This window comes from Piliocolobus tephrosceles, chromosome 5 (genome assembly GCF_002776525.5).
Source record: "Piliocolobus tephrosceles isolate RC106 chromosome 5, ASM277652v3, whole genome shotgun sequence".
Taxonomy (NCBI): Eukaryota; Metazoa; Chordata; class Mammalia; order Primates; family Cercopithecidae; genus Piliocolobus; species Piliocolobus tephrosceles.
In genome coordinates, this window is record NC_045438.1 from 165,256,165 (window position 1) to 165,278,407 (window position 22,243).

Below are 22,243 nucleotides of genomic sequence, written 5' to 3' on the forward strand. Positions count from 1 at the left end.
CCTCAGATTTGCTAAACTTCTAACTTTATTATGATCCCGAGTGTTTTTGAGAGTCACTGACATACAAAAATATTTCCAGCCAGGTGAGGTGGCTCACGCCTGTAATCCCAGCACTTTGGGAGGCCAAGGTGGGTAAATCACCTGAGGTCAGGAGTTTGGGACCAGCCTGGCCAACATGGTGAAACCCTGTCTCTACTAACAATATAAAAATCAGCTGGGCATGGTCGCAGGTGCCTGTAATCCCAGCTACCAGGGAGGATGAGGCAGGAGAATTGCTTGAACCTGGGAGGCAGAGGTTGCAGTGAGCTAAGATGGCAATGCTGCACTCCAGCCTGGAGGACAGAGCACGACTCCGTCTCAAAAAACAAAAACAAAAAAGAAAAAGAAAAATATTTCTTTAGGTAAAAGAAGAGTATTCAAAAGGGAAGAATCTGCCAGTCTAAGACCAGTCCTACCTTCTCCTCCGTAGTCAAAATGACATGTTTTAGGCAGGCCAGAGCAGAGCTGGGAATAACTGGGCCAGAGGGAGCCGAGCTGGTTGACTCAGTCCTGGATGTGGTGAGGAAGGAGTCAGAGAGCTGTGACTGTCTCCAGGGCTTCCAGCTGACCCACTCTCTGGGGGGCGGCACCGGGTCCGGGATGGGCACCCTGCTCATCAGCAAGATCCGGGAAGAGTACCCAGACCGCATCATGAACACCTTCAGCGTCATGCCCTCACCCAAGGTGTCAGACACGGTGGTGGAGCCCTACAACGCCACCCTCTCTGTCCACCAGCTGGTGGAAAACACAGATGAAACCTACTCCATTGATAACGAGGCCCTGTACGACATCTGCTTCCGCACCCTGAAGCTGACCACCCCCACCTACGGGGACCTCAACCACCTGGTGTCGGCCACCATGAGCGGGGTCACCACCTGCCTGCGCTTCCCGGGCCAGCTGAACGCAGACCTGCGCAAGCTGGCGGTGAACATGGTGCCCTTCCCGCGCCTGCACTTCTTCATGCCCGGCTTCGCGCCCCTCACCAGCCGGGGCAGCCAGCAGTACCGCGCGCTCACGGTGCCCGAGCTCACCCAGCAGATGTTCGACTCCAAGAACATGATGGCCGCCTGCGACCCGCGCCACGGCCGCTACCTGACGGTGGCTGCCATCTTCCGCGGCCGCATGTCCATGAAGGAGGTGGACGAGCAGATGCTCAACGTGCAGAACAAGAACAGCAGCTACTTCGTGGAGTGGATCCCCAACAACGTGAAGACGGCCGTGTGCGACATCCCGCCCCGCGGCCTGAAGATGTCGGCCACCTTCATCGGCAACAGCACGGCCATCCAGGAGCTGTTCAAGCGCATCTCGGAGCAGTTCACGGCCATGTTCCGGCGCAAGGCCTTCCTGCACTGGTACACGGGCGAGGGCATGGACGAGATGGAGTTCACCGAGGCCGAGAGCAACATGAACGACCTGGTGTCCGAGTACCAGCAGTACCAGGACGCCACGGCCGACGAACAGGGGGAGTTCGAGGAGGAGGAGGGTGAGGACGAGGCTTAAGAACTTCTGAAATCAATCGTGCATCCTTAGTGAACTTCTATTGTCCTCAAGCATGGTCTTTCTACTTGTAAACTATGGTGCTCAGTTTTGCCTCTGTTAGAAAAATTCACACTGTTGATGTAATGACGTGGAACTCCTCTAAACATTACGGTATTGTCTGTGAAGGTATCTATACTAATAAAAAAGCATGTGTAGAAATCCTTGTGGTCTCTTCTCACTTCAAGTAATTTTTATTCTTTCTCTAAATGCTTGAGTATAAAGTTTCAGGGTTTAACTTGTCACTGTTTTTATTGTGGTAATCAAAGTTTAACAGCAATGTAGGATTTCTGCTTTAGTATTTTAATAGCATTCTTGCCCTTTTAGTACAGAGCAACGAAAATACGTATTTTGTTCACCTTCACTGGCCCAAAGTATTCATCTCTCAAAAGTGAACCAGGAGTAAAGAGGGACACGGGGTAAAGCAAACCTGCTCCTATCTGCTGCTGTTCAGGACGTCCTATGATCTTAGAATTGAGGACCTCGGGCACGGACTCTCCCTACTTCTCTTTGAATATGATAAACACAAATAAAAACACAAGTGAAGCTTGAACCTCTCAGATAAAAGGTACAGTATAAATTCAAGACGTCTTAAAATCTCCAACATTAACACTACACATTCTCCAGGTAAAATTTATTTGAAAGTAAATTATGGCAGGAATTCACCTGTTAAGACAATGGTATAACCTATCACAACTTCATATTAGAAAATCAGATTTAATTTTCATAGCTATTGAAGTTAGAGGCTTTATTCCTTTTTTTTTTTTTTTTTTTTTTTAAGACAAGGTCTTACTCTGTTGCCCAGGTTGGAGCGCAGTGATGCAATCACAGCTCATTGCAGCTTTGAATTGGCTCAAGTGATCCTCCACCTCAGCTTCCCGAGCAGCTGGGACCACAGGTGTGTGCCACTTCGCCTGGCTAATTTTAAAAAACTTTTTTTTGCAGAGCCAGAGTCTCCCTATATTGCACAAGCTGATCTTGAACTCCTGGGCTCAGGCAATTCTCCCACCTCAGCCTACCAAAGTGCTGAGATTACAGCGGTGAGCCACCGTGCCCAGCCTGAAGCTAGAGGCTATTTTCAATATGTCATTATTCTCATTTGGTTAGGATAAGATTGAAGGGAGGGGTAGAAAGTCTCAAAGGCGGAGAGTTTCAAAGGCATCATGGTAACAGGCAGCAACACGATCAAGCCCCACACGAAGGAACCACCAAGACTCAAGTGTGCATTCTCATTGTAGGAAGTCTTCGGCTAACTTGTTGAATTCATCTGCAAAACGCAAATGCAGGTTGTGTTTGCCTTCTGGCATCAAATGCAGCCTAAAAAAAGAAAGAAAAAATGCTTTGGGTCAATGGCACACCATTTAAGAACAAACCCCTCACTCTCCCCAATATTTCACAAACATCTGAAGTGAAAAATTGCCACATTTTCCCCGTGAGCACTATCGAGGAGAAAATGTAACCCATCAACTTTCTAAGAATACAGACAGAAACGTGAAACTCTTGGAGTTGATGACTACCCCTGAGGTTGACTGTAAGGCAATGACTTAACAGTAGCAGACACACATTATATTTGGAATTGAATCAAGTAACAAATGGTTTGACCGGAAAACGGACTGAGAGTTGGGGAGGTGATTTGGTGGTTACTCTAGAAAAATCCATTTTAATGAAGTTGATTTTAAGAGAGAAGGTCGGTAAGATGATAAAAATAAGAAATGTCCAGAATGCACTGGGCTGAGCCAGGTGAGTTTCTGGGGCTGTCGATGTAGCGGGCAAGTGCGAAGCAGAATGCACAGCCGCCCTCAGCCTGCTGCTCAGCGCTCCAAATCACCCTTCCATTTTTGGATTACTGAACAAATCCATCTACACACAAGCCGCCAGACAAATGGCTGTGAGGGTGGTGAGCCCACGCCAGCAGCCCTGTGCTCCGGGAGCGCTGCAGCTGTCACGGCTCAGCGTTGTGGCAAACACTGTCCTCATAAGGCTTCTTCCTTTCAATAGGACTGTGATAAAATGGGACGGGTTTACAGTTTCCTGAATAAATGCAGCCTTCTCTTTGTTCTATATTTGACTTATTAGCTACAAAAGTACAGAAACAGTAAAAGTGTTAAAGGTTCTAGGATGAAAGCCTAAGTTCAGGCCACTTTGTCTACAATGATAACTAGACATTCAAAGGACAATATTGGGGCAGAATGCGTTACCATGTTGCCGAAGTTTTTGACTTTCAATACCTGGGGACTGACAGCTCAGAACCTCAGCAGGCTCGAGGGAGGAACTGTGGGGCAGGGAGCTGTCCTTGGAAGATGCTGGGCCTCTTCCAACTCAGCCACCACATTGCGGGTGGGAATGGGGTACCAGGAGAATCAACTTGAAAGGAAGACATATTGTTGGGACCTTTCCAAGGGCCTTGGAAAATTAGTAATGCTATTACAACCAGAACATTCTAAAATTCAACTTTATTCAGAAAAGAAGGATGACTTGCACCTACCCCAAAGATAGGATCCCAGTCGCCTACACAAGGAACAGGGTTTGCAGGGACACTCAAGGCCTTTGTTTTCAGGAAACAGGAAAGAACCAATTGCCAAGGATGCTGAGAGGTCACAGAAGGTCACGTATAGGCTAAATTGCATCCCCTAACCTGCACTAAGCTGGACTGGGAGGCAGGGAGTCCCCAGCCTGCCATACGTGAAGTCCTCCTCCGTAGACAGCCCAGCCCATCTGGCTATGATTTGTTGGTTTCCCATAAGGAAGGAAGGAGACCCTCGCTGTGAATCCTTTCTTTCTAGCCGTTCGGCACTGTCTGCACTCTTCCTAATCTCTAGATCTTGGGGAAATAAAAATTAGGTTCCCTTCATTAAAATATGGGAGACCTGCTCTGAATGCAGGATGGATGAATGGACAGATGGACAGATAGACAGAAGAGAATATGAAAACAACTGTTCTCCTTGATATCTTTTGAGGGTCATTTCAAGCTCCTTAGCAGCCCTTGCCTCCCTTAGGTCTGACATGGGTTTCACTGCACGGAAACTCTACTGTGTGTTCCTCTTTGGGAACAGGACCACAATACACAGTCATGAATATCAGCTGTCAAGGCAAGGCAGGAGCTCTGTAGCTGCCCTAGATTCTCACCCAAGTAACAAAAGGATGTAATCACATGCTTTGTGGAGAGTGCTTTTCAAACAATAACATTCTCCAGAAAAATGAGCACGAAACCTCCCACTGCTAACACATCGCCGAGTGGGAAAGGAAGGGGCTTCGGAGGACGAACACGAGTTCCGCTGCCAGGGCAGGTTCCTCATTGCATGTTGCACCTTCAGAAACAAGACATGATTCCAGATATTCTGAGGAACTAGAAGCTAACCCCAAGATAAACGTATGGGTCACTTTACCTCTGTCGATACAGCTCTTTTAAGTCAAAATGGCAGAGGTGAGATGCTGGCCTCGCGACGCTACCTTTCCTGCCCCGCCTGGAGCCCTTTTCCTCTTTAGCTGAACTTTTCACCTGTAACTCAGGGAGTTAGACAGTAACAAGGCCACAAGTAATGCGCTGTGGCGTGTCTTCACCTTGGATCAACGTAACAAAACTTAGTCTATGAATCCATAAAGTTGTCAGTAAGTCTGTAATCCACAGAGTGCCAGTATGTACTTTTGTTTTAACTGGAACCCAAAGCAGGCCGCTGGATCTTTGCACAGCATCTCCTCCAGTGTGAAACTGGGCAGCAACATGGCATATCACTTCTTCAGGCATTCCTTCTGACGCCCTCCAAACCTGGTTGCCAGTAGCCCCTTTTTATTCAGAAACTAAATATTGTCCTTTTTCATTCTGCTTCTTCTAGAAAGCCCCATCTAAGAAAAAGGTACTAGACCAGGCACGGTGGCTCATGCCTGTAGTACCAGCACTTTGGGAGGCCGAGATGGGTGGATTACTTGAGGTCAGGAGTTCAAGACCAGCCTGGTCAACATGGTGAAACTCCGTCTCTACTAAAAATACAAAAATTAGCCAGGCATGGTGGTGTATGCCTATAATCCCAGCTACTTGGGAGGCTGAGGCAGGAGAATCACTTGAACCCAGTAGGCAGAGGTTGCAGTGAGCCAAGATCCCACCACTGTACTCCAGCCTGGGCAATAGAGCAAGGCTCTATGTCACAACAAACAAACAAACCAACAAACAAAAAGGTAATGGTGGGCGAACCACAAGCTTCTTGCTGCTGATGAAGCTGGGGACTGCCCGGCTGGACAGGCTCTCCTGGGTTAGGGCTGACCAGGCATTTGGGGATGGTGGAGGCAACAGCTCACTGAGAGCTCCTTTTCTCAAATGCAACCATCTCTCAAGCAGTAGACACAAGCATTAGATGCAAAACTGCCCCGGAGGCTACTTTCTGGGCAGTGTGTCGGCTTACAGTGGGCTGCTAGGGGACCCTCGGGCTGCTGGGTTGGTGCTTTTAAGTGGTGTGTGGAGGACAAAGCCTTTCCAAGTCTGCTGTGACTGTGGGGACCTAGTCGGGCCCTGGACTGCAGGAAAGCTTTCTTCCTGTGACAGCTGGATGTAAACTGGAGGCATGATCGCGGGAGGAAAACACCGGCTTTATGGGGCCAGGACATGTTTTGTGTAACCAGCACCGAGTCCGAACTGACAGGCTACATCCATCTCCCTGAGTCACAATTCCTCATCTGGAAAATGCGGACAGTAACAGAATCTACTCCGTAGAATCATTCTGAGGATGAAATGAGATAGTAGATTCACGTATGCAGCACAGGGTCTGTGGGTACGTGGTAAGCTTAACAAACGTCTGCTGTTATTTTATTAGTATATTTGTATTGCACTGTACAATGTGCAGAAGTCCTTAAGGTATTAATCTGTGCAGCATATTAAACAATGACTGACTCAGGGGAGCACAATTAACCTACACTTGTTGGCTAACACAACACCTCCAGCTGGAGGCTTCTTCTCTGAAGAGTGGTTTTAATAGAATCTTGCAAGGAAGATTTGTCTGGAAAGGTTCAGACCACACTGCTTGAAATATTAATACAAGGGACTCAACTTGATAAGCACTGGCTAATTCTGTGTGCAGTAAATGCTGTAATGAGCCCACAAGCAGCGTCTGGAGCTGACGGTTTTCCCTTCCACCTGAGCAGCAGCTGGGAGGAGCTGAAAGCAGCACCTGGGAAGAGGAGGGCTGGGATGCCAGTGGTGGGGAACTGTCACCCGGGGCAGTAGCAGAGGAGCAGGCAAACCACTGCGTCCAGGCTGGAGGCAGTACAGAGCGGAAGCTGCAGCCCTGCCTGCCTGTAGCATCTACCTCCCCACCAGAACCTGGCTTCACTTTTCTATGGAGCTGAAAATGAACCATGGTCACTGGTGTGAATCTTTTCCACCTAAGCCAATTCATTTCACTCCACCTAGTGGTAAGCCTCCCACTGGCCTGCCTGGGAGGACTAGGGCCATCTTACCACTGGTGGCCAGACCCAAACAGCCAAGGAAGCTGCAGAAAGAGGCACTTCCTTCCGTTCTGTGGTTCAGACAGAGGACAGTGACCCGTCCACTGCACAGACATCCCAGGCCTGACGCCTCGCTGCCAGCACAGCCTCTGGTGAACCCAACACAAGGCCCAGGCCTTTGCAGAGATGGCATCCATCAGCCCTTCACCCTGTGACTGTACACTCTGTGTCAACTTGACTGGGCTACAGGGTGCTCAGATATTTGGTCAAACGTTATTTCTGAGTGTGTTCATGAGGGTGTTTCTGGATGGGTTAGCATTTGAATCCACTGAGTGAAGCAGAGGCCCTCCCCAGTGTGGTGGGTCTCCTCCAATCTGCTGAAAGCCTGAGTAGAACAAGAAGGCTGAGAACAGGGATTCCTCCTACCTGGTGACCTTCAATCTGCGATGTTGACTTTTTCCTACCTTTGGACTCAGGCTGAAACACTGGCTCTTCCTGGGTCTCAAGCCTCCGGCTTTCACACTAGAACCACGCCATCACCTCTCCTGGCTGTCAGGCCTTCAGACTTAGACGGGAACCACACCTTTGGCTCTCCTGGGTCTCCAGCTGGCCAACTCACTCTGCAGACCTTGGGACTTGTCAGCTTTCATACTCCATGAACCAATTCCCTGTAATGAATCTCTTTCTTTCTACCTATATATACATACACACATACACGTATTGTTGGTTCTATTTCTTTGGAGAACCCAAATATGGCCATATACCTACACTAATAATGGTGTTGTCTTAGCTATTCAGGAGACTGTAATGAGCCGTGACCACACCACTGCACTCCAGCCTGGATGACAGTGCAAGACCTGTCTCTTAAAAAAAAAAAAAGAAGAAGGCCAGGCACAGTGGCTCACACCTGTAATCCCAGCACTTTGGGAAGCCGAGGCGGGCGGATCATGAGGTCAGGAGATCACGACCATCCTGGCTAACACGGTGAAACCCCGTCTCTACTAAAAATACAAAAAATTAGCCGGGCGTGGTGGTGGCACCTGTAGTCCCAGCTACTAGGGAGGCTGAGGCAGGAGAATGGCGTAAACCCGGGAGGCGGAGCTTGCAGTGAGCCAAGATTGCGCCACTGCACTCCAGCCTGGGGGACAGAGTGAGACTCTGTCTCAAAAAAAAAAAAAAAGAAGAAGAAGAAGAAGAAGAAGAAAAAAGGTATGAATAAGGAGCCACATGACCTCAGATAGGTGAGCGAGCAACTGGAGGGGCAGGCAGAGGCAAGGAAGCCTCACCGAGGAGCCGACTGAGTCCTGGCCTAAGGGGTGAGCACACACTCAGGCAGGCGGAGGCGGGGGCTGAGGGGTGGAGAGCGGCTGCAGGCGAGAGGCGAGGGGCTCATCATTTGCAGCCAAGTCTGACACCCAGAACCAGGCCTCTGGTTCCTGAGATCTGAGCACCTCCTCAGAAGCACCGTGATGGGCTGGATTGTACCCCTCATATTGATATGCTTAGATCCTGACTCCCAGCATCTCAGAGTGTGACCTCCTTTGGGTAGGCCCGCCACCACACCCAGCTAATTTTTTGTATTTTTAGCAGAGACGGGGTTTCACCATGTTAGCCAGGATGGTCTCGATCTCCTGACCTTGTGATCTGCCCGCCTCGGCCTCCCAAAGTGCTGGGATTACAGGTATGAGCCACTGTGCCTGGCCTTCTTTTTTTTTTTTTAAGAGACAGGTCTTGCGCTGGTTCATGGGTGTTTAAAGAGGTAACTAATTTGAAGTGAAGTCATATGAGTAGGTCCTAATCTATTATGACTGCTGTACTTGTATGAGAAAATGTGGACACAGGAGACAGAAAGGCAAAGCCTGCTGTCACTGCTGTCGTTTGAGCAGCTCTCACTGCGTGTTTCGTATCTCAGACTTCGGCATAAGAGCTTGTTAGAGGCCGGGTGCAGTGGCTCAAGCCTGTAATCCCAGCACTTTGGGAGGCCGAGACGGGCGGATCACGAGGTCAGGAGATCGAGACCATCCTGGCTAACACGGTGAAACCCCGTCTCTACTAAAAAATACAAAAAACTAGCCGGGCGAGGTGGTGGGCACCTGTAGTCCCAGTTACTCGGGAGACTGAGGCAGGAGAATGGCGTAAACCCAGGAGGCGGAGTTTGCAATGAGCCGAGATCCGGCCACTGCACTCCAGCCTGGGCGACAGAGCGAGACTCCGTCTCAAAAAAAAAAAAAAAAAAGAGCTTGTTAGAGGAAGGGCTTCAATCGACTCAAAACACATTTTAAAATCACCCGGCTTGAGTGATCTCTAAGGCCTCTTTGCTTAAAATAAAAATAAGCGAGTCTTATTTTTCTTCTACCACGAAGAGAGGAGAGAAAGAGACAAATGAACATAAGCTGGAAGCAGACCTGCTGAGCAAGTCCACACTTTGTTCAGCCTCCTTCTGAGGCAAGAAGGGCAGTTTGGTGTTTGCTTCACATATAATCTGTATTTCTTGGTAAAAATCTGGGAAGGGATAGTCTGTGCCTTTAAGTGTTTTTTTTTTTTTTTTTTTTTCTTTTTTTGGAGACAGGGTTTCGGCTCTCGTTGCCCAGGCTGGAGTGCAGTGGTATGATCTTAGCTCGCTGCAACCTCTGCCTCCCAGGTTCAAATGATTCTCTGCCTCAGCATGTTGAGTAGCTGGGATTATGGGTGCCCACCACATCTGGCTAATTTTTGTATTTCTAGTAGAGATGAGGTTTCACCATGATGGCCAGGCTGGTCTTGAACTCCTGACCTCAGGTGATCTGCCCACCTCGGCCTCCCAGAGTGCTGGGATTACAGGTGTGAGCCACTGCGCCTGGCCTGTGCCTTTAAGTTTAATTAAGTGTACCTGGCAGCTGGGCATGGTGGCTTGTACCTGTAATCCCAGCACTTTGGGAGGTGAGAGGATGGCTTGAACCCAGGAGTTCGAGGCTGCAGTGAGGTATGATCCCACCACTGCACCCTAGCCTAGGTGACAGAGTGAGACCCTACCTCAAAAAAACAAAAGTACCTGGCAAGGCAATGAAATATCCAGTTCACTGGAAGCTTGCTACACCGAGTTGTTTCCCTGCTGTCAGATGTGCACACAACACAGTCGGGTTTTGGTACTCAGGGAATCTGCCTTCGTTTTGTGGAAACCAAAATAAACCAACCACATTCTAGGTAGGCTCATGCCCAACATAGAGGTCTCTTACAGCAGAGGAAGGTAATAAGTAGAAAATACGAGCCAGTTTTCTTCTCAGCTCACTGCAAGCTCTGCCTCCCGGGTTCACGCCATTCTCCTGCCTCAGCCTTCTGAGTAGCTGGGACCACAGGCACCTGCCACCACGCCTGGGTAATTTTTTGTATTTTTAGTAGAAACGGGGTTTCACCGTGTTAGCCAGGATGGTCTCGATCTCCTGACCTCATGATCCACCTGCCTCAGCCTCCCAAAGTGCTGGGATTACAGGCGTGAGCCACCGCGCCCGGCGCTACAATCCAGTTTTCAACAGTCATTGCTAATAACACTTTATACTCCACCGATTTCCTCCAAAGAATATTGCTTTAAGAAAGTGATCTTCCATCAAATAGTCTACTAAAACAATTAATATCTGCATAGTAAGGGTGTTTTTCTCCTATACCGATGTATTCTGTTGCTAGGAGATGGGCTTAAATTAAACTTTAATTCCTAAATTAAACGTTCTTGTAGACTGACTTTAATTGAACCTGGCTGTTTAAGGGCACATACCACATTTACTATGTATGTCACTGTGCAAAAATCTGTCATTTCTGAAGCTGGAAGACAATTAACCAGGTCACCTGGTATCTTATTCTAGGCACGTTACCATCGTACATATTAAGAGAGAAGTGGCAGCTGTACCGTGGTGGAAAAGCACCATATTAGGAGAAAAATCTGAGATTCATTATTTACTAGCTATGCAGCCTTGAAAGATTGCTTAACATCTCTCAGCCGTGATTTCTCATCTGTAAAATCGATAATATTTTTCATAAGTGTGTCATAAACTATAACTAGATACTATATAAAAAATACCTTTTAAAATATTAAGTGCCATATGGAGACATCACTTTGCACACTGCAAACACACACAATCAAAAGCACAAAAACTGAGATTGCATAAAAAACTTATGTAGGCCGGGCGTGGTGGTTCATGCCTGTAATCCCAGCACTTCAGGAGGCCGAGGCAGGCGGATCATGAGGTCAGGAGATCGAGACCATCCTGGCTAACACAGTGAAACCATGTCTCTACTAAAAATGCAAAAATTAGCTGGGCGTGGTGGCACACGCCTGTAATCCCAGCTACTCACGAGGCTGAGGCAGGAGAATCACTTGAACCTGGGAGGCAGAGCTTGCAGTGAGCCAAGATCACGCCATTGCACTTCAGCTTGGGCAACAAGAGCAAAACTCCGCCTCAAAAAAAAAAAAAAACTTCTGCAAGGATTAATAAGAAAGTATACTATTGGAATTTTGTACCATGACCATGACTTAGTAGTATAATTTTGTAAAGTCTAGTTTGAAAATACCTTTTATTGCCTACTAAATACATTTATTTATATTTATTTATTTATTTCTGAGACAGAGTCTCACTCTGTCACCCAGGCTGGAATGTAGTGGCATAATCTTGACTCACTGCAGCCTCTGCCTCCCAGGTTCAAGTGATTCTCCTGACTCAGCTTCCTGAGTAGCTGGGATTACAGGCGCCTGCCACCATGCCCAGCTAATTTTTGTATTTTTACTAGAGATGGGGTTTTGTCATGTTGGCCAGACTGGTTTTGAACTCCTGGCCTCAAGTGAACCGCCCACGTCAGCCTCCCAAAGTGCTGGAATTACAGCTGTGAGCCACTGTGCCCAGCCCCTACTATATCAATTTAAAAACTCCAAGCGGGGCGTGGTTGCTCACGCCTGTAATCCCAGCACTTTGAAGGCCAAGACAGGCGGATCATGAGGTCAGGAGTTTGAGACAAGCCTGGCTAACGTAGCGAAAACCGTTACAACTAAAAATACAAAAAAATTAGCTGGGCGTGGTGGCGCACACCTGCAATCCCACCTACTTGGGAGGCTGAGGTGGGAGAATCGCTTGAACCCGGGAGGCGGAGGTTGCAGTTAGCCGAGATCACGCCACTGCACTCCAGCCCAGGCGACAGTGCGAGACTCTAGCTCCAAAAAAAAAAAAAAAAAAAAAAAAAACTCCTCCACTAAACCTCTTTGTCCACCCACAAAATAATCCTGCCTAACTCCCACCTTTGCTCTTCACTGACTCTACGCTCTCACCACATGAATTATTTGTTACACAGGCTCGTGTGTATTTTGGCTTCATGGTTGAAGTGGCATAGGAGGGATGTGTGGAATAAAGAGATGCCTTTTAACTTAAAAAATGCTAAATGGATACAGCATTATCCATTATGGATATAGGAATTATAAAGGTTTATGGTAATTGTATTTTATTATAGAAAAGAAACTTTTTATCCTCATTTAAAAATTCTCTGAGAAATCCGTTGTTAAATATATCACAGAACAGAGCGACAAGGAAGCACTGGAGCTGTTTCTGTGCCTGCTTTCCCGGCTGGCCTGAGGGCCTCAGGGACAGGGAACACTACCATTCACCGTGCTGAGTGGCGCTGCCTGTCAGCAGACATCAGAAATTTGGTTTAACAGATTTTTAAAAATTGGGCGGTCAGTGCTTTCATAGTGATAAAAAACTAAACTGAAAATTCCCAAATTGTGTGAAATTGTTTCGGTTAATACTGATGGAAATAAACCTGAACTATTACCAAGTGACAGGGCTTAGCACCTATGAGCATGTTTGCCACTCATAAAAGGAAGAGCTGTCTATCTGAACGCGCCTTTCCTTCCGGTGACCAACCACCCACAGTTCAGGGCTCCTGTCCTCCGTGGCACCCTAAATAAAGCGGTGCTACTGACTGGCACTGGCAAAAAGGGGGGCCGTGTACTCTAAAACTCCAACTGCTCTTGGTTCTTTTCCTTCCAGGAGCTTTGCCCATTGACTCCGAGGCTCTGTGGCGGGGAGTGTGAAGGTGGTGACAGGACTTACCGTGAGCCTTTCACGTGCTCATGAATGAAGTCGGCATGAAACCGTGGGACCAGAGGATCCTTCTCACCGTGCACAATCAAGGTGGGGCACTGGACGTGGGGCAGCAGGTGCCGGCAGATGTTACCTGAAGGATACACAGCACAAGAAATCTGCTGTAGTGCAACCATTCTACGCTGTCAGAGGAAGCAAAGCTCGGCGAGCCCTGCCCCTCCTTGGCCCTCAGTTTCCCTATCTGTAAAAACTGCGGTTTGGATTTGACCGTGCCTGGGATCCCTTCCAGCTCTCACATTCTTTGGATTCCCTTTTCTGATTCTCTCTGTTTCTTGTTTGTTTGCCTGTTTCTGAGTTCTACTAGTAAATAAGCAGCCTGATTTAAATTCACATAAAACAGTAGGAAACTCAAATAAACACCCCACCACTATATTCCACAGTGGCGGTTCCCAATGTGAAAACAGGGGTAGGTGCTGGACACCTGCAGAGCTTTTCCCTGGAAATCACATTTCAGATGAGTGTAGGGGCCCCGGCCAGTCCTCAAAGCACATGAGCCTCACAATGAATTCATTATACAACCTGCGCATCACTGATGCCTTATCACTGATGCCTCTGTGACACTCCTTTGGAGAGACTGGAAGGACTTACCCCCATGTATGAGAACTTTCCGAAGGCAAAGATGGACAGCCTGGGCCCTAGTCCCCGTACTGCAGTTTCCTGCCTCTGTAAGACTGTGGTGGCCCCTTAACCACTGGGAGCTTCAGCCACAAACAGGAACAATCATAGTTCCCGGGGGCTGTTGTGGGGCTAAAAGGAGAGTTGCACCTGCGGTTCCCGACATCCCTAAGCTAGCTCTTTCCTTCTCCTCCCTCCCTTCTCCGTGTGTGTCAAGAAGAAGGCGCTGCAGCGCTGAGAAGGCTGGGAGCTGCCCCCACAGTGCAGTGCTGCCCTGCCTTGCCCTGGGCCTTTCCCTCCTCTTCAGTGGCAAGTCCCCGCCTGCTAAGTGAGAAGGGGACCCGGTGACTAGGGAAATACTTCTCCAGGTCTCTGACACTTCCCTCTCCTGTCCCGAGATGACACACACTGGCCAACTGCTTCATCATGTGATGATCAAAGTCAATATTCCTGAGTGCTCACTTTGTACCAGGAACTGTTTACACAATTTCATATCTGTTAAACCCAGTAGTTACATGTTTTAACTCATTCAGCATATAAAAATGTTTGTCTGTTAAGTACTTTTGTGATAACAGTAATGCCAACCTTTCATTAGGCACTTACTCTGTCTTTGATCCTGCACCAAAGCTGAACAGATCATATCTCATTTAATCCCCACAACAGCTTTTCGAGGTCACAGACAGGAAACTGAAGTTTCAAGAAGCGAAGTTACCTGCCCAGATCCATTCTAACAGCAAGCCAGGGGCACAGCCAGAATGCACTCAGGCCCACCACACTCCAGAGCCGTGCAATGAATCCCTATGCTATACCAAGCATCCATAAACCTGAGAGGACAGTGAGGAAAATAGGGCTCCTACCAAATTAGCCAGCACAGAAGGGGGACACATCATGAAGGGCCTCGCTGTGAGAGAGTTTATGCACTGCTACAGCCTCTGCATCATGAACGTAGTTTTGAATTGCTGATTTAGCCCTATTTCCACCTTTAAATCTTCCTATCTTTTCACTACTCTCTTCAATAAAACATAAAAGTTTACATTTTACAAATGTGCCCTCTTTAATAGAGAACTGTCTCAAACATTGCTTTATGGCATTTTTTTGTTTTGTTTTAAGAGCAGAGATTTCCAGGGCCTGTTTCCATGGGTGGATACTGCATCTGAACAGGAGCATTATAAGGCATATATTTGATATATTTGCTGCTTTCAACTCAGACCAGAAGAGTAACATTTCCAAATGTCCTTTTCATTGTGAAAGTTCTGGCAGATGACTCATGCAGGAAATGATCACCTAAACGATTAAATTGGTCCTTCAATCACAACCATTTTGTAACAATGCACTCCAAGATTAGATCTCAGCTACTCTATTTTCTCAGCAATTAAAAAAAAAAGAAAAATGAGATTATAAACATAAATAGCTGTATGAAAATAAACTATAATTCAGAATTTCTCTTCAAGATGTCAATTCTTACTTTAACTGGAAATCTTGGTAATTTTTCAGATAAAGAATAGGAGGCTAGGTTTGGTGGCTCAGGCCTGTAATCCCAGCACTTGCGGGGGGCCAAGGTGGGCAGATCATGAGATCTGGAGATCAAGACCATCCTGGCCAACATGGTGAAACCCTGTCTCCACTAAAATACAAAAAAAAATTGCCTGTGTGGTGGTGCACGCCTGTAGTCCCAGCTACTTGGGAGGCTGAGGCAGGGGGATCGCTTGAACCCGGGAGGCAGAGATTGCAGTGAGCTGAGATCATGCCACTGCATTCCAGCCTGGTGACACAGTGAGACTACATCTTAAAAAAAAAAAAAAAGAATAGGAGATATTTGTTCATAGTTAAGGTCATATCACTCAGTTCTGAAGATGGGAAAAAATAGTATTTTCTTCCTCATATTAACTCCATTGAGATTAAAGATTAACAGTGTCCTCGTGGGGTGACACATCTAAAAGTGTAAAAAGGAAAAAATATTGTACATATTGTGGTCTATTTATTTTCGAATGACTCATTCTGGAATTAGAAAATAGAAACTGTTCAAGGCTTCTGGGTAATTATCTTGTCATCACACACACACCAAGGATAAGAAAGAAAAGAGAACAGTCTGCTAGTAAACACTCAACAATGTGAACCTTTGGACATGCAGCCCTATCTCTACGTTAAGCCAGATTGACGACACGAGAACTGGCACAGTATACAGTAACTAGTATTCTCTGTTCTGTTCACACATGAGCGTGTGAGGGCGATGGGCAGATTCATGAATCACTGAGCAATTCTGGAACGCTGGGGAGGAACTCGAGCACCCTCTATAACAGGCAGAGAGCCCTTCAAGCCCAGTAACCTACCATCTGGGAGATGTTTAAACTGTCTTATGCCATCCACCCACTTTTCACAGGTTCTGGCAAAGTAGTCATACCCATAGAGGGCTTCTAGAGGCTTTCTTGTTCTCTCACTCCATTTAGAAACATCTCGGATGCCTGAAAAACAGAAGTGTAGGTAGGCAAAGAAACATTTAGTTTCATACTAAAGTATTGTCTTTAAGTATTCCGAGCAAGAGCCACTTCTGAGCCCACGTGCTCACTGCCTCGTCTGCCTGGAATGCTCCCTGCCACCCTCTGCTCGGTTTAGCCCTGGCTGCTGCTTGGCGGTGCCTTTGGACCCACGACTGAGTGCCTGCCGCCCACTAGGACCTGTGTGCGGTGGAAGGGACTTTGCCCCTCACTGTGCCCCAGGGCCTACACTAGTGCCTCCCACAAAACAGGCCCACAAATCAGTGCTTACCAAGTGAATGAAATTAGAGCTGCACTTACTGCTCTCCTTTAAAGAAACAAGATAAAAGAAAATATGACCCTAACAGGGTCACCTGAGTAAGAGCGACAATATTTGCAAAAGAGGAGTTTTTTTCTGCATTGCATTTGTATGGACGTTGAAAAACGCACACAAAGTATTCATTCTAATTTCTGCTACCGAAGAAATATGCATGTAAAAGGCTAAGTACCAAACTTCAAACTATATTGTAGATGATTCCCTAGTAGGGAAGAATAGCTAAAAACAGCCATTAACGTGAACCAACAAATGCGATTCCTTAGGCCAATCTTTTCCATATTTCTTTAAATACACTGTGGTAAGTAAAGATTCTAATGTTCTTGGGCATATTAAATATTGCTTACTGAGAGCTACATGTTACCCATGGAAGAAATACAACACTAATAGCATGAACTCATATGAACATAATCTCTACAGCATCCCAGACCACGTCAGGGGCCCGGCAGGCACTCACCGTGCGCTTAGTGAATTCAAATCACCAAATAGAGGAAAAACTGCTATTGACAGTCACAACTACCTTCTGAGGAGGGAGGACCCCCCATCACAGGACAGCGCCTGGGGCCTGCCTCTGCTTCTGCTCATTGGCTTCAATATTCAGAGGTAGGCCCCGCGTGAGTTGAAGATAAAGGCTGAAGAGGATGAACTGCTCTGCACAAGAATGCAAAGACCTGAGTGAGGTACGTAGAGGCAGGGTGAACAGGTGGGGAGAACATGTGGGAAGAAGACGTTTGGGGGTGGGGGGTAAGGGAGAGAGAAGCAAGCAAGACAGTGTGAAGACGGCTAGTGAAACGGCCCCGCACACGCTTCTACTTTTGGCTGTGTGGCAGACCGTACCCTCTGAAAGGCCTTTTTCCAGGGGAATAACTAGATCTTTCACAAAACAGAATTTTGTGGCATTGCTGAAGCTGCGGTGGTTAATGGAAACCAGGGTGTGACTGTGTCCGCACATGAGAAAGACAACCCTGAAAATACAGCAAAGGAAGTAAGCCAGCTCCAAAGGCAGGCCTGCTCTGGGCGGAGACGCAGTGTTCACGGGCAGGCTGGGGGCCCAACCTGAGACTCCTGGATTAAGCTGAGCTAAAAATGGCCCCAACCTGGTATGATCCTGTGGTTCCCAAGAGCAGCAAATGCACATCTTCTCGGAAGGAAAGCACTCTCGATTTATGCTCACCGTTTTGTTTGGTTTCAGATAAAGAGTAAGCAAATATTAGCTCCTAACCAAAGGTCACGAAACAAACAGGGTTTTTATAAAGTTAATGGAAAAACTAGAAAATTGGAAGAGACATCTTAAGAAATGATGCAGAACACCATGCAGAGACAAGAAGATGAAGAAGAGATAAGGAAGACGGAAAGACGAGGTCTACAAAAGTCCACTCGTCTCAGAAGATGAGAATAAGGAGAATGAACGAGACGCCTACTTGAAGAAATAATGGATGGGAGTGTTTTTCAAAATGAATCAAAGAATCCACAAACAAAAATGCAACGTATTCCAAACAGGATAAGTAAAATGAAATCTGCACTTGGACAGAATGAATTAAAACAGCAATATATCAAAGGTAAGGAGAAAATGTGAAAAACAGCCAGAGAGTTAAGACACATCTCTCCGAAGCAGGAACCATGTAGACGGACAGGAAACATCTCAACAGCAACGATGGAAGGCAGAAGACTGCAGAATGGGGTAGACGATGATTTTCCACGTCCATTTCCACACTCAGCTAAACAGACTTGCAGAAAAGGTGGGTGAAAGAAAAGACACTTGCTGGTAAAAACTCAGTTGACCATTAACAGGCTGCCCTTAAATAACTTCTAAAAATAACGTCAGGAAGAAGAGAAGATAAATGCGTTTAGAAGGAACATTTGTGAAGAAAGAACAGGTGAGTAAACAAACAGGCAAACACGTTGGTGGATCTAAAACCAAACAAAATCAGTCATACCAATGAGAAAATAAAACCTTGTGAGGCCGGGCATGGTGGCTCACACCTGTAATCCCAGCACTTTGGAGGGCTGAGGTGGGTGGGTCACTTAAGTCCAGGAGTTTGAGACCAGCCTGGGCAACATGGCGGAACCCCATCTCTACAAAAAATACAAAAATTAGCCAGGTGTGGTGGCACATGCCTGTAGTGCCAGCTACTTGGGAGGCTGAGGCAGAAGGATAGTTTGATGTTGAGCAGGTTGCAGTGAGCTGAGATGGAGCCACTGCACTCCAGCTTGGGCAATAGTGTGAGACCCTGTCTCAAAAAAAAAAAAAAAAAAAAGAAAAGAAAAGGAAAGGAAAGAAAAATAAAACATTGTGGCATTTCCTTTCATTAAGTACTTTGGTCCATAAAAAGGCAAGCCACCAATTGTGAAAAGGTGCTTGCAACACAGTTACCCTAAAAGGTTATTAATTAGGATTAGAGTATTTTCTTAAAACTGCACAGCAGTCACACTGGGATAACATGTTCTGGTGCTGAGTTGGGTGGAGAGTTGGGGGTTGTTTTGTTGTTACATTTCATACTGCATACCTAAACATACTGTATTACACATATCAATTATTACACAATAAAAAACTTTTAGCCAATAAAAATACATGAATAGATATAATACAGAAGAAACTCAAATGGTGGATAAACACAGATTTTCAATCTTATTAGTAATATAAAATCCAAATTAAGACCCCAATAAGATAACATCTTACACCCATTTGATTGGCCAGTGAATTAAGAAGTCTGAGAATTTCAAGCTTTTGTTGAAGAGGCAGAAGTTAAGGAATCTCATCTATTGCTGGTGGAAGTGTAAATTTATTTTCCTGGAAAATAATTTGTCACTTGTAATGCCGTGTATCTGCGCACAGCACTCAGCAATTTCACTCATGGACTTAGGCCCTGGGGAGGTACTGTTGCTCCTACACCCCAGGAGACAGGTACAAGAACCAGCCGCCATCTGCAGCAGAGCAGCCTGTGTGCTCACACGGGCAATGGAGAGGGGGCGGCAGCAGTGAGGGCTTCCGGCAGCATGGAGTGGTTGGGCCGTTCTGGGAGAAGGGAAGTCAGCAAACAAGTGAAGGAGTGGGAAGGGAGCAGGAAGGGCTCACACAAGGAGGCAGGAGCCCGCCACCTGCTGCAGGGGGCCAGGTGGTCTCAGATGGCTGGACACTGGTGGTTGGGAGGGGGAAGTGGGGGGAGGGGACATGGAGAGGCAGAGGCCGGACCACTCATTCCATGAGCAAAGTGAAGGAGCCTGAACTTTATCACCAAAGTCGTGGGGAGTCCTGGAAGGCTTAAAGTCAGATACCATGAGCTGTACATGTTGCTGAATTGCTCTCAGAGCACCATGGAAGGCAGACTGGTAGGAGGCAAGGACCTGGACCGGTTGGAGAGGCACAGAATCAGCCCAGGCGGGACCAACGTGGCTGGCGGGAGCCTGGTGGGAGGGGGAGAGGGGGAGGGCAAGATGGGTCCCCTCAGAGCCCAGCAGAGGAGCGGAGTGGCTGCAGGCTGCAGTGTGGGGATGTGGTCTGGAGGGTCTCCTCACTTTTGTGAGCCCCTGTTTTTCACATGACAAGCAGGCTGAGTATCAAAGATCTCACAGGGATAACACATGGTTATAGACTTTAGCTCATGGCAGGCACTCAATAAATAGTAATTAAAATATTATTTTGAGGGAGAAAGTACATTCCGGTGAGTATTATTTATAAAGACAAGAAATGTAGCAGAAGGGACAGGCCTAGAGGGAAAACCATGAATGCAGCATTAGACAGACTGAATTTAAAGTATGTGTGAGACAACCAGATAAGAAAATGGAATAAAAAGTTGAATAAGGCAACATAGTGAGAACTCCTCTCTTTTTTTTTTCCTTTTTTTTTGTTGTTGTTGGGACAGGGTCTTGCCTCTGTCACCCAAGCTACAGTGCAGTGGTGCAATCACAGATCGCTGCAGCCTCAACCTCCCTGGCTCAGGTGATCCTCCACCTCAGCCTCCCAAATGGCTATGACTACACGCACATGCCACCATGCCTGGCTAATTTTTGTATTTTTTGTAGACACGGGATCTTGCTATGTTGCCCAGGCTGGTCTTGAACTCCTGGGCTCGAGTGATCCTCCTGCCTCAGCCTCCCAAAGTGCTGGGACTACAGGTGTGAGCTACCACGCCCAGTGAGAACTTGTCTCTTAAAAACAAAAACCAGTCGAATATGTGGGGTTTGGGAGTTAGGTGGAGCAAGGAGCTGAGTGAAGCTACTCAGGTGTGAGGGTGAGAGGGGAGCAGAGCACCGAGGGTGATGCCTGGAGGACCCCAACACTGTGGCCCACATGGGGGAGCAGGCACGTGTCAGCCAGGGAACAGCCTGAGAGACGAGGGGAAGTCGGGAGAAGACGGTGGCAAGAATTTCCAGACAGAGAAAGCTTCAAGAAGCGGGGCGTGACCAATGGCGCACACATCATGAGCATGTTCCCGAATGCTGCAGAATGACCAAGGAGCCAAGAGGAGGTGCATGGTGGGGGCTTGGTTACAGCAGACTGGCAGGCCACAGCCATCCTGACACAAGTTAGGAGAGAATGGGGGATGAGAAAGAAAGGGTGGCCAGGAGGGGAAGTAGAGAGATGTCAGAGAGTAAAGAGTGCGCGCTACTGAGAGACTCTCGCTTTCATAAAGAAAGGAAAGTCAGAGCAACTGCACGTGGTGAGTTCCCACTGCAGTGACCGAGGCAAGGGAATGAGTGATGACAGTGTCCAGGATGAAGGGCCGTGACACAGGCACGTGCAACGTGTGGCAGGGTCCAGGAGGGAGAGCACCGCCAGGTCTCCGGGCTGCGGGACGCTTTCCCAGACGCTGAGCCCAAGGAGCTGTGTCAGCGATGAATACGCCCTGGCAGAGGATGTGGCTGAGGGGAAGGCTGGTGTGAGGTGGCACAGCAGCAGTTCCAAAGGCGAAGAGGCATGAGGGGGTCGCTTGTTCCAGGAATGGCCGTTGACTCCATGTGGGAGAGGCACCGGAAGGATGAGGAGAAGGGGAGATGGGAGAATGCCCAGTGAGGGGCTGGCAGGAGGGGCCAGCCAATCGGCACAGACTTTGCTGGTTAGTGAAGGATTTTAAGTCCTCTAGTAGAATTAAGTGACTCGATTTTTGCCTTACAAAGGAAACTCTCCTATGGAGGACAAACTACCATAAGAAGTTAGCGGCCGAAACCAGGAGAATCGGGGGAGGAAGAGAGGTGAGGATGACCGGAGGGGTGGTATGCACGCGGTGACAACAGAAAGCATCGCAGTTCAGTGAACAGGGCAAGGCGGGCAAATGAAGACGGCAGAAGAGGACTCTCTTCTGCCCTCGAGGGATGCGTCTGCGGCTCTGCCTGGATGCCAGGTCATCTGCAGGCCATGAACTGAGATAGAGATTACGGGAAAGAACAAGGGGGCAGGGGGCAGTGAGAAGAATTTCAGTAGAGGGGGCTAGAATGGGCCAGAGAGGGAGATGGGGCAGAATAGACTAAAGAAGGAAGGAGAGGAGGATCCCTAGAAGCAGGGAACGCAGGTGGCTCTCTCCAGAAGTTTGTGGGAAAGAATAAAGAATGAGAAGATAGCAAAAACAGGCAGGAGTGGCAACTTTCTGGAGGAAGAACTGTGCCCACTTGTGCAGGCTGAGAGGACTGACCCAGTGGAGAGAATTCAAGGACACAGGAGAGGGAGGAAGAACTCAAGGCAGCCTGTC

At 47.6% G+C, this 22,243-nt stretch overlaps 2 protein-coding genes across 4 annotated transcripts in view; one reads left to right on the forward strand and one right to left on the reverse strand.

Annotated features, from left to right (window-relative positions):
- Positions 1-497: 497 nt before the first annotated feature.
- On the forward strand, positions 498-1,737 carry LOC113225258 (tubulin beta-2A chain). Its single transcript, XM_026456822.2, has one exon. It carries the CDS (start codon positions 640-642, stop codon positions 1,537-1,539), a length of 900 nt encoding a protein of 299 aa, XP_026312607.2. The 5' UTR covers positions 498-639; the 3' UTR covers positions 1,540-1,737.
- Positions 1,738-1,800: 63 nt separating this feature from the next.
- The window catches only part of BPHL (biphenyl hydrolase like), a 32,832-nt gene continuing 12,389 nt past the window's right edge, over positions 1,801-22,243 (reverse strand). The window contains exons 5-7 of one of the 3 annotated variants that reach the window (XM_023221085.1): positions 16,079-16,210; positions 13,083-13,206; positions 1,801-2,842 (exon numbers count right to left, since the gene is read on the reverse strand). In XM_023221085.1, coding sequence (XP_023076853.1) covers positions 2,839-2,842; positions 13,083-13,206; positions 16,079-16,210 — 260 coding nt within the window. In that variant the 3' untranslated portion in view covers positions 1,801-2,838. Of the gene's footprint in view, positions 2,893-13,082; positions 13,207-16,078; positions 16,211-22,243 lie in introns of all 3 variants that reach the window. The other 2 variants (XM_023221084.1, XM_023221086.1) reach the window with 2 other exon arrangements.

What these genes read in the sequence shown, in the direction of transcription:
- LOC113225258 (XM_026456822.2), top strand. Translation starts at nt 640, where the DNA reads ATGGGCACCCTGCTCATCAGCAAGATCCGGGAAGAGTACCCAGACCGC.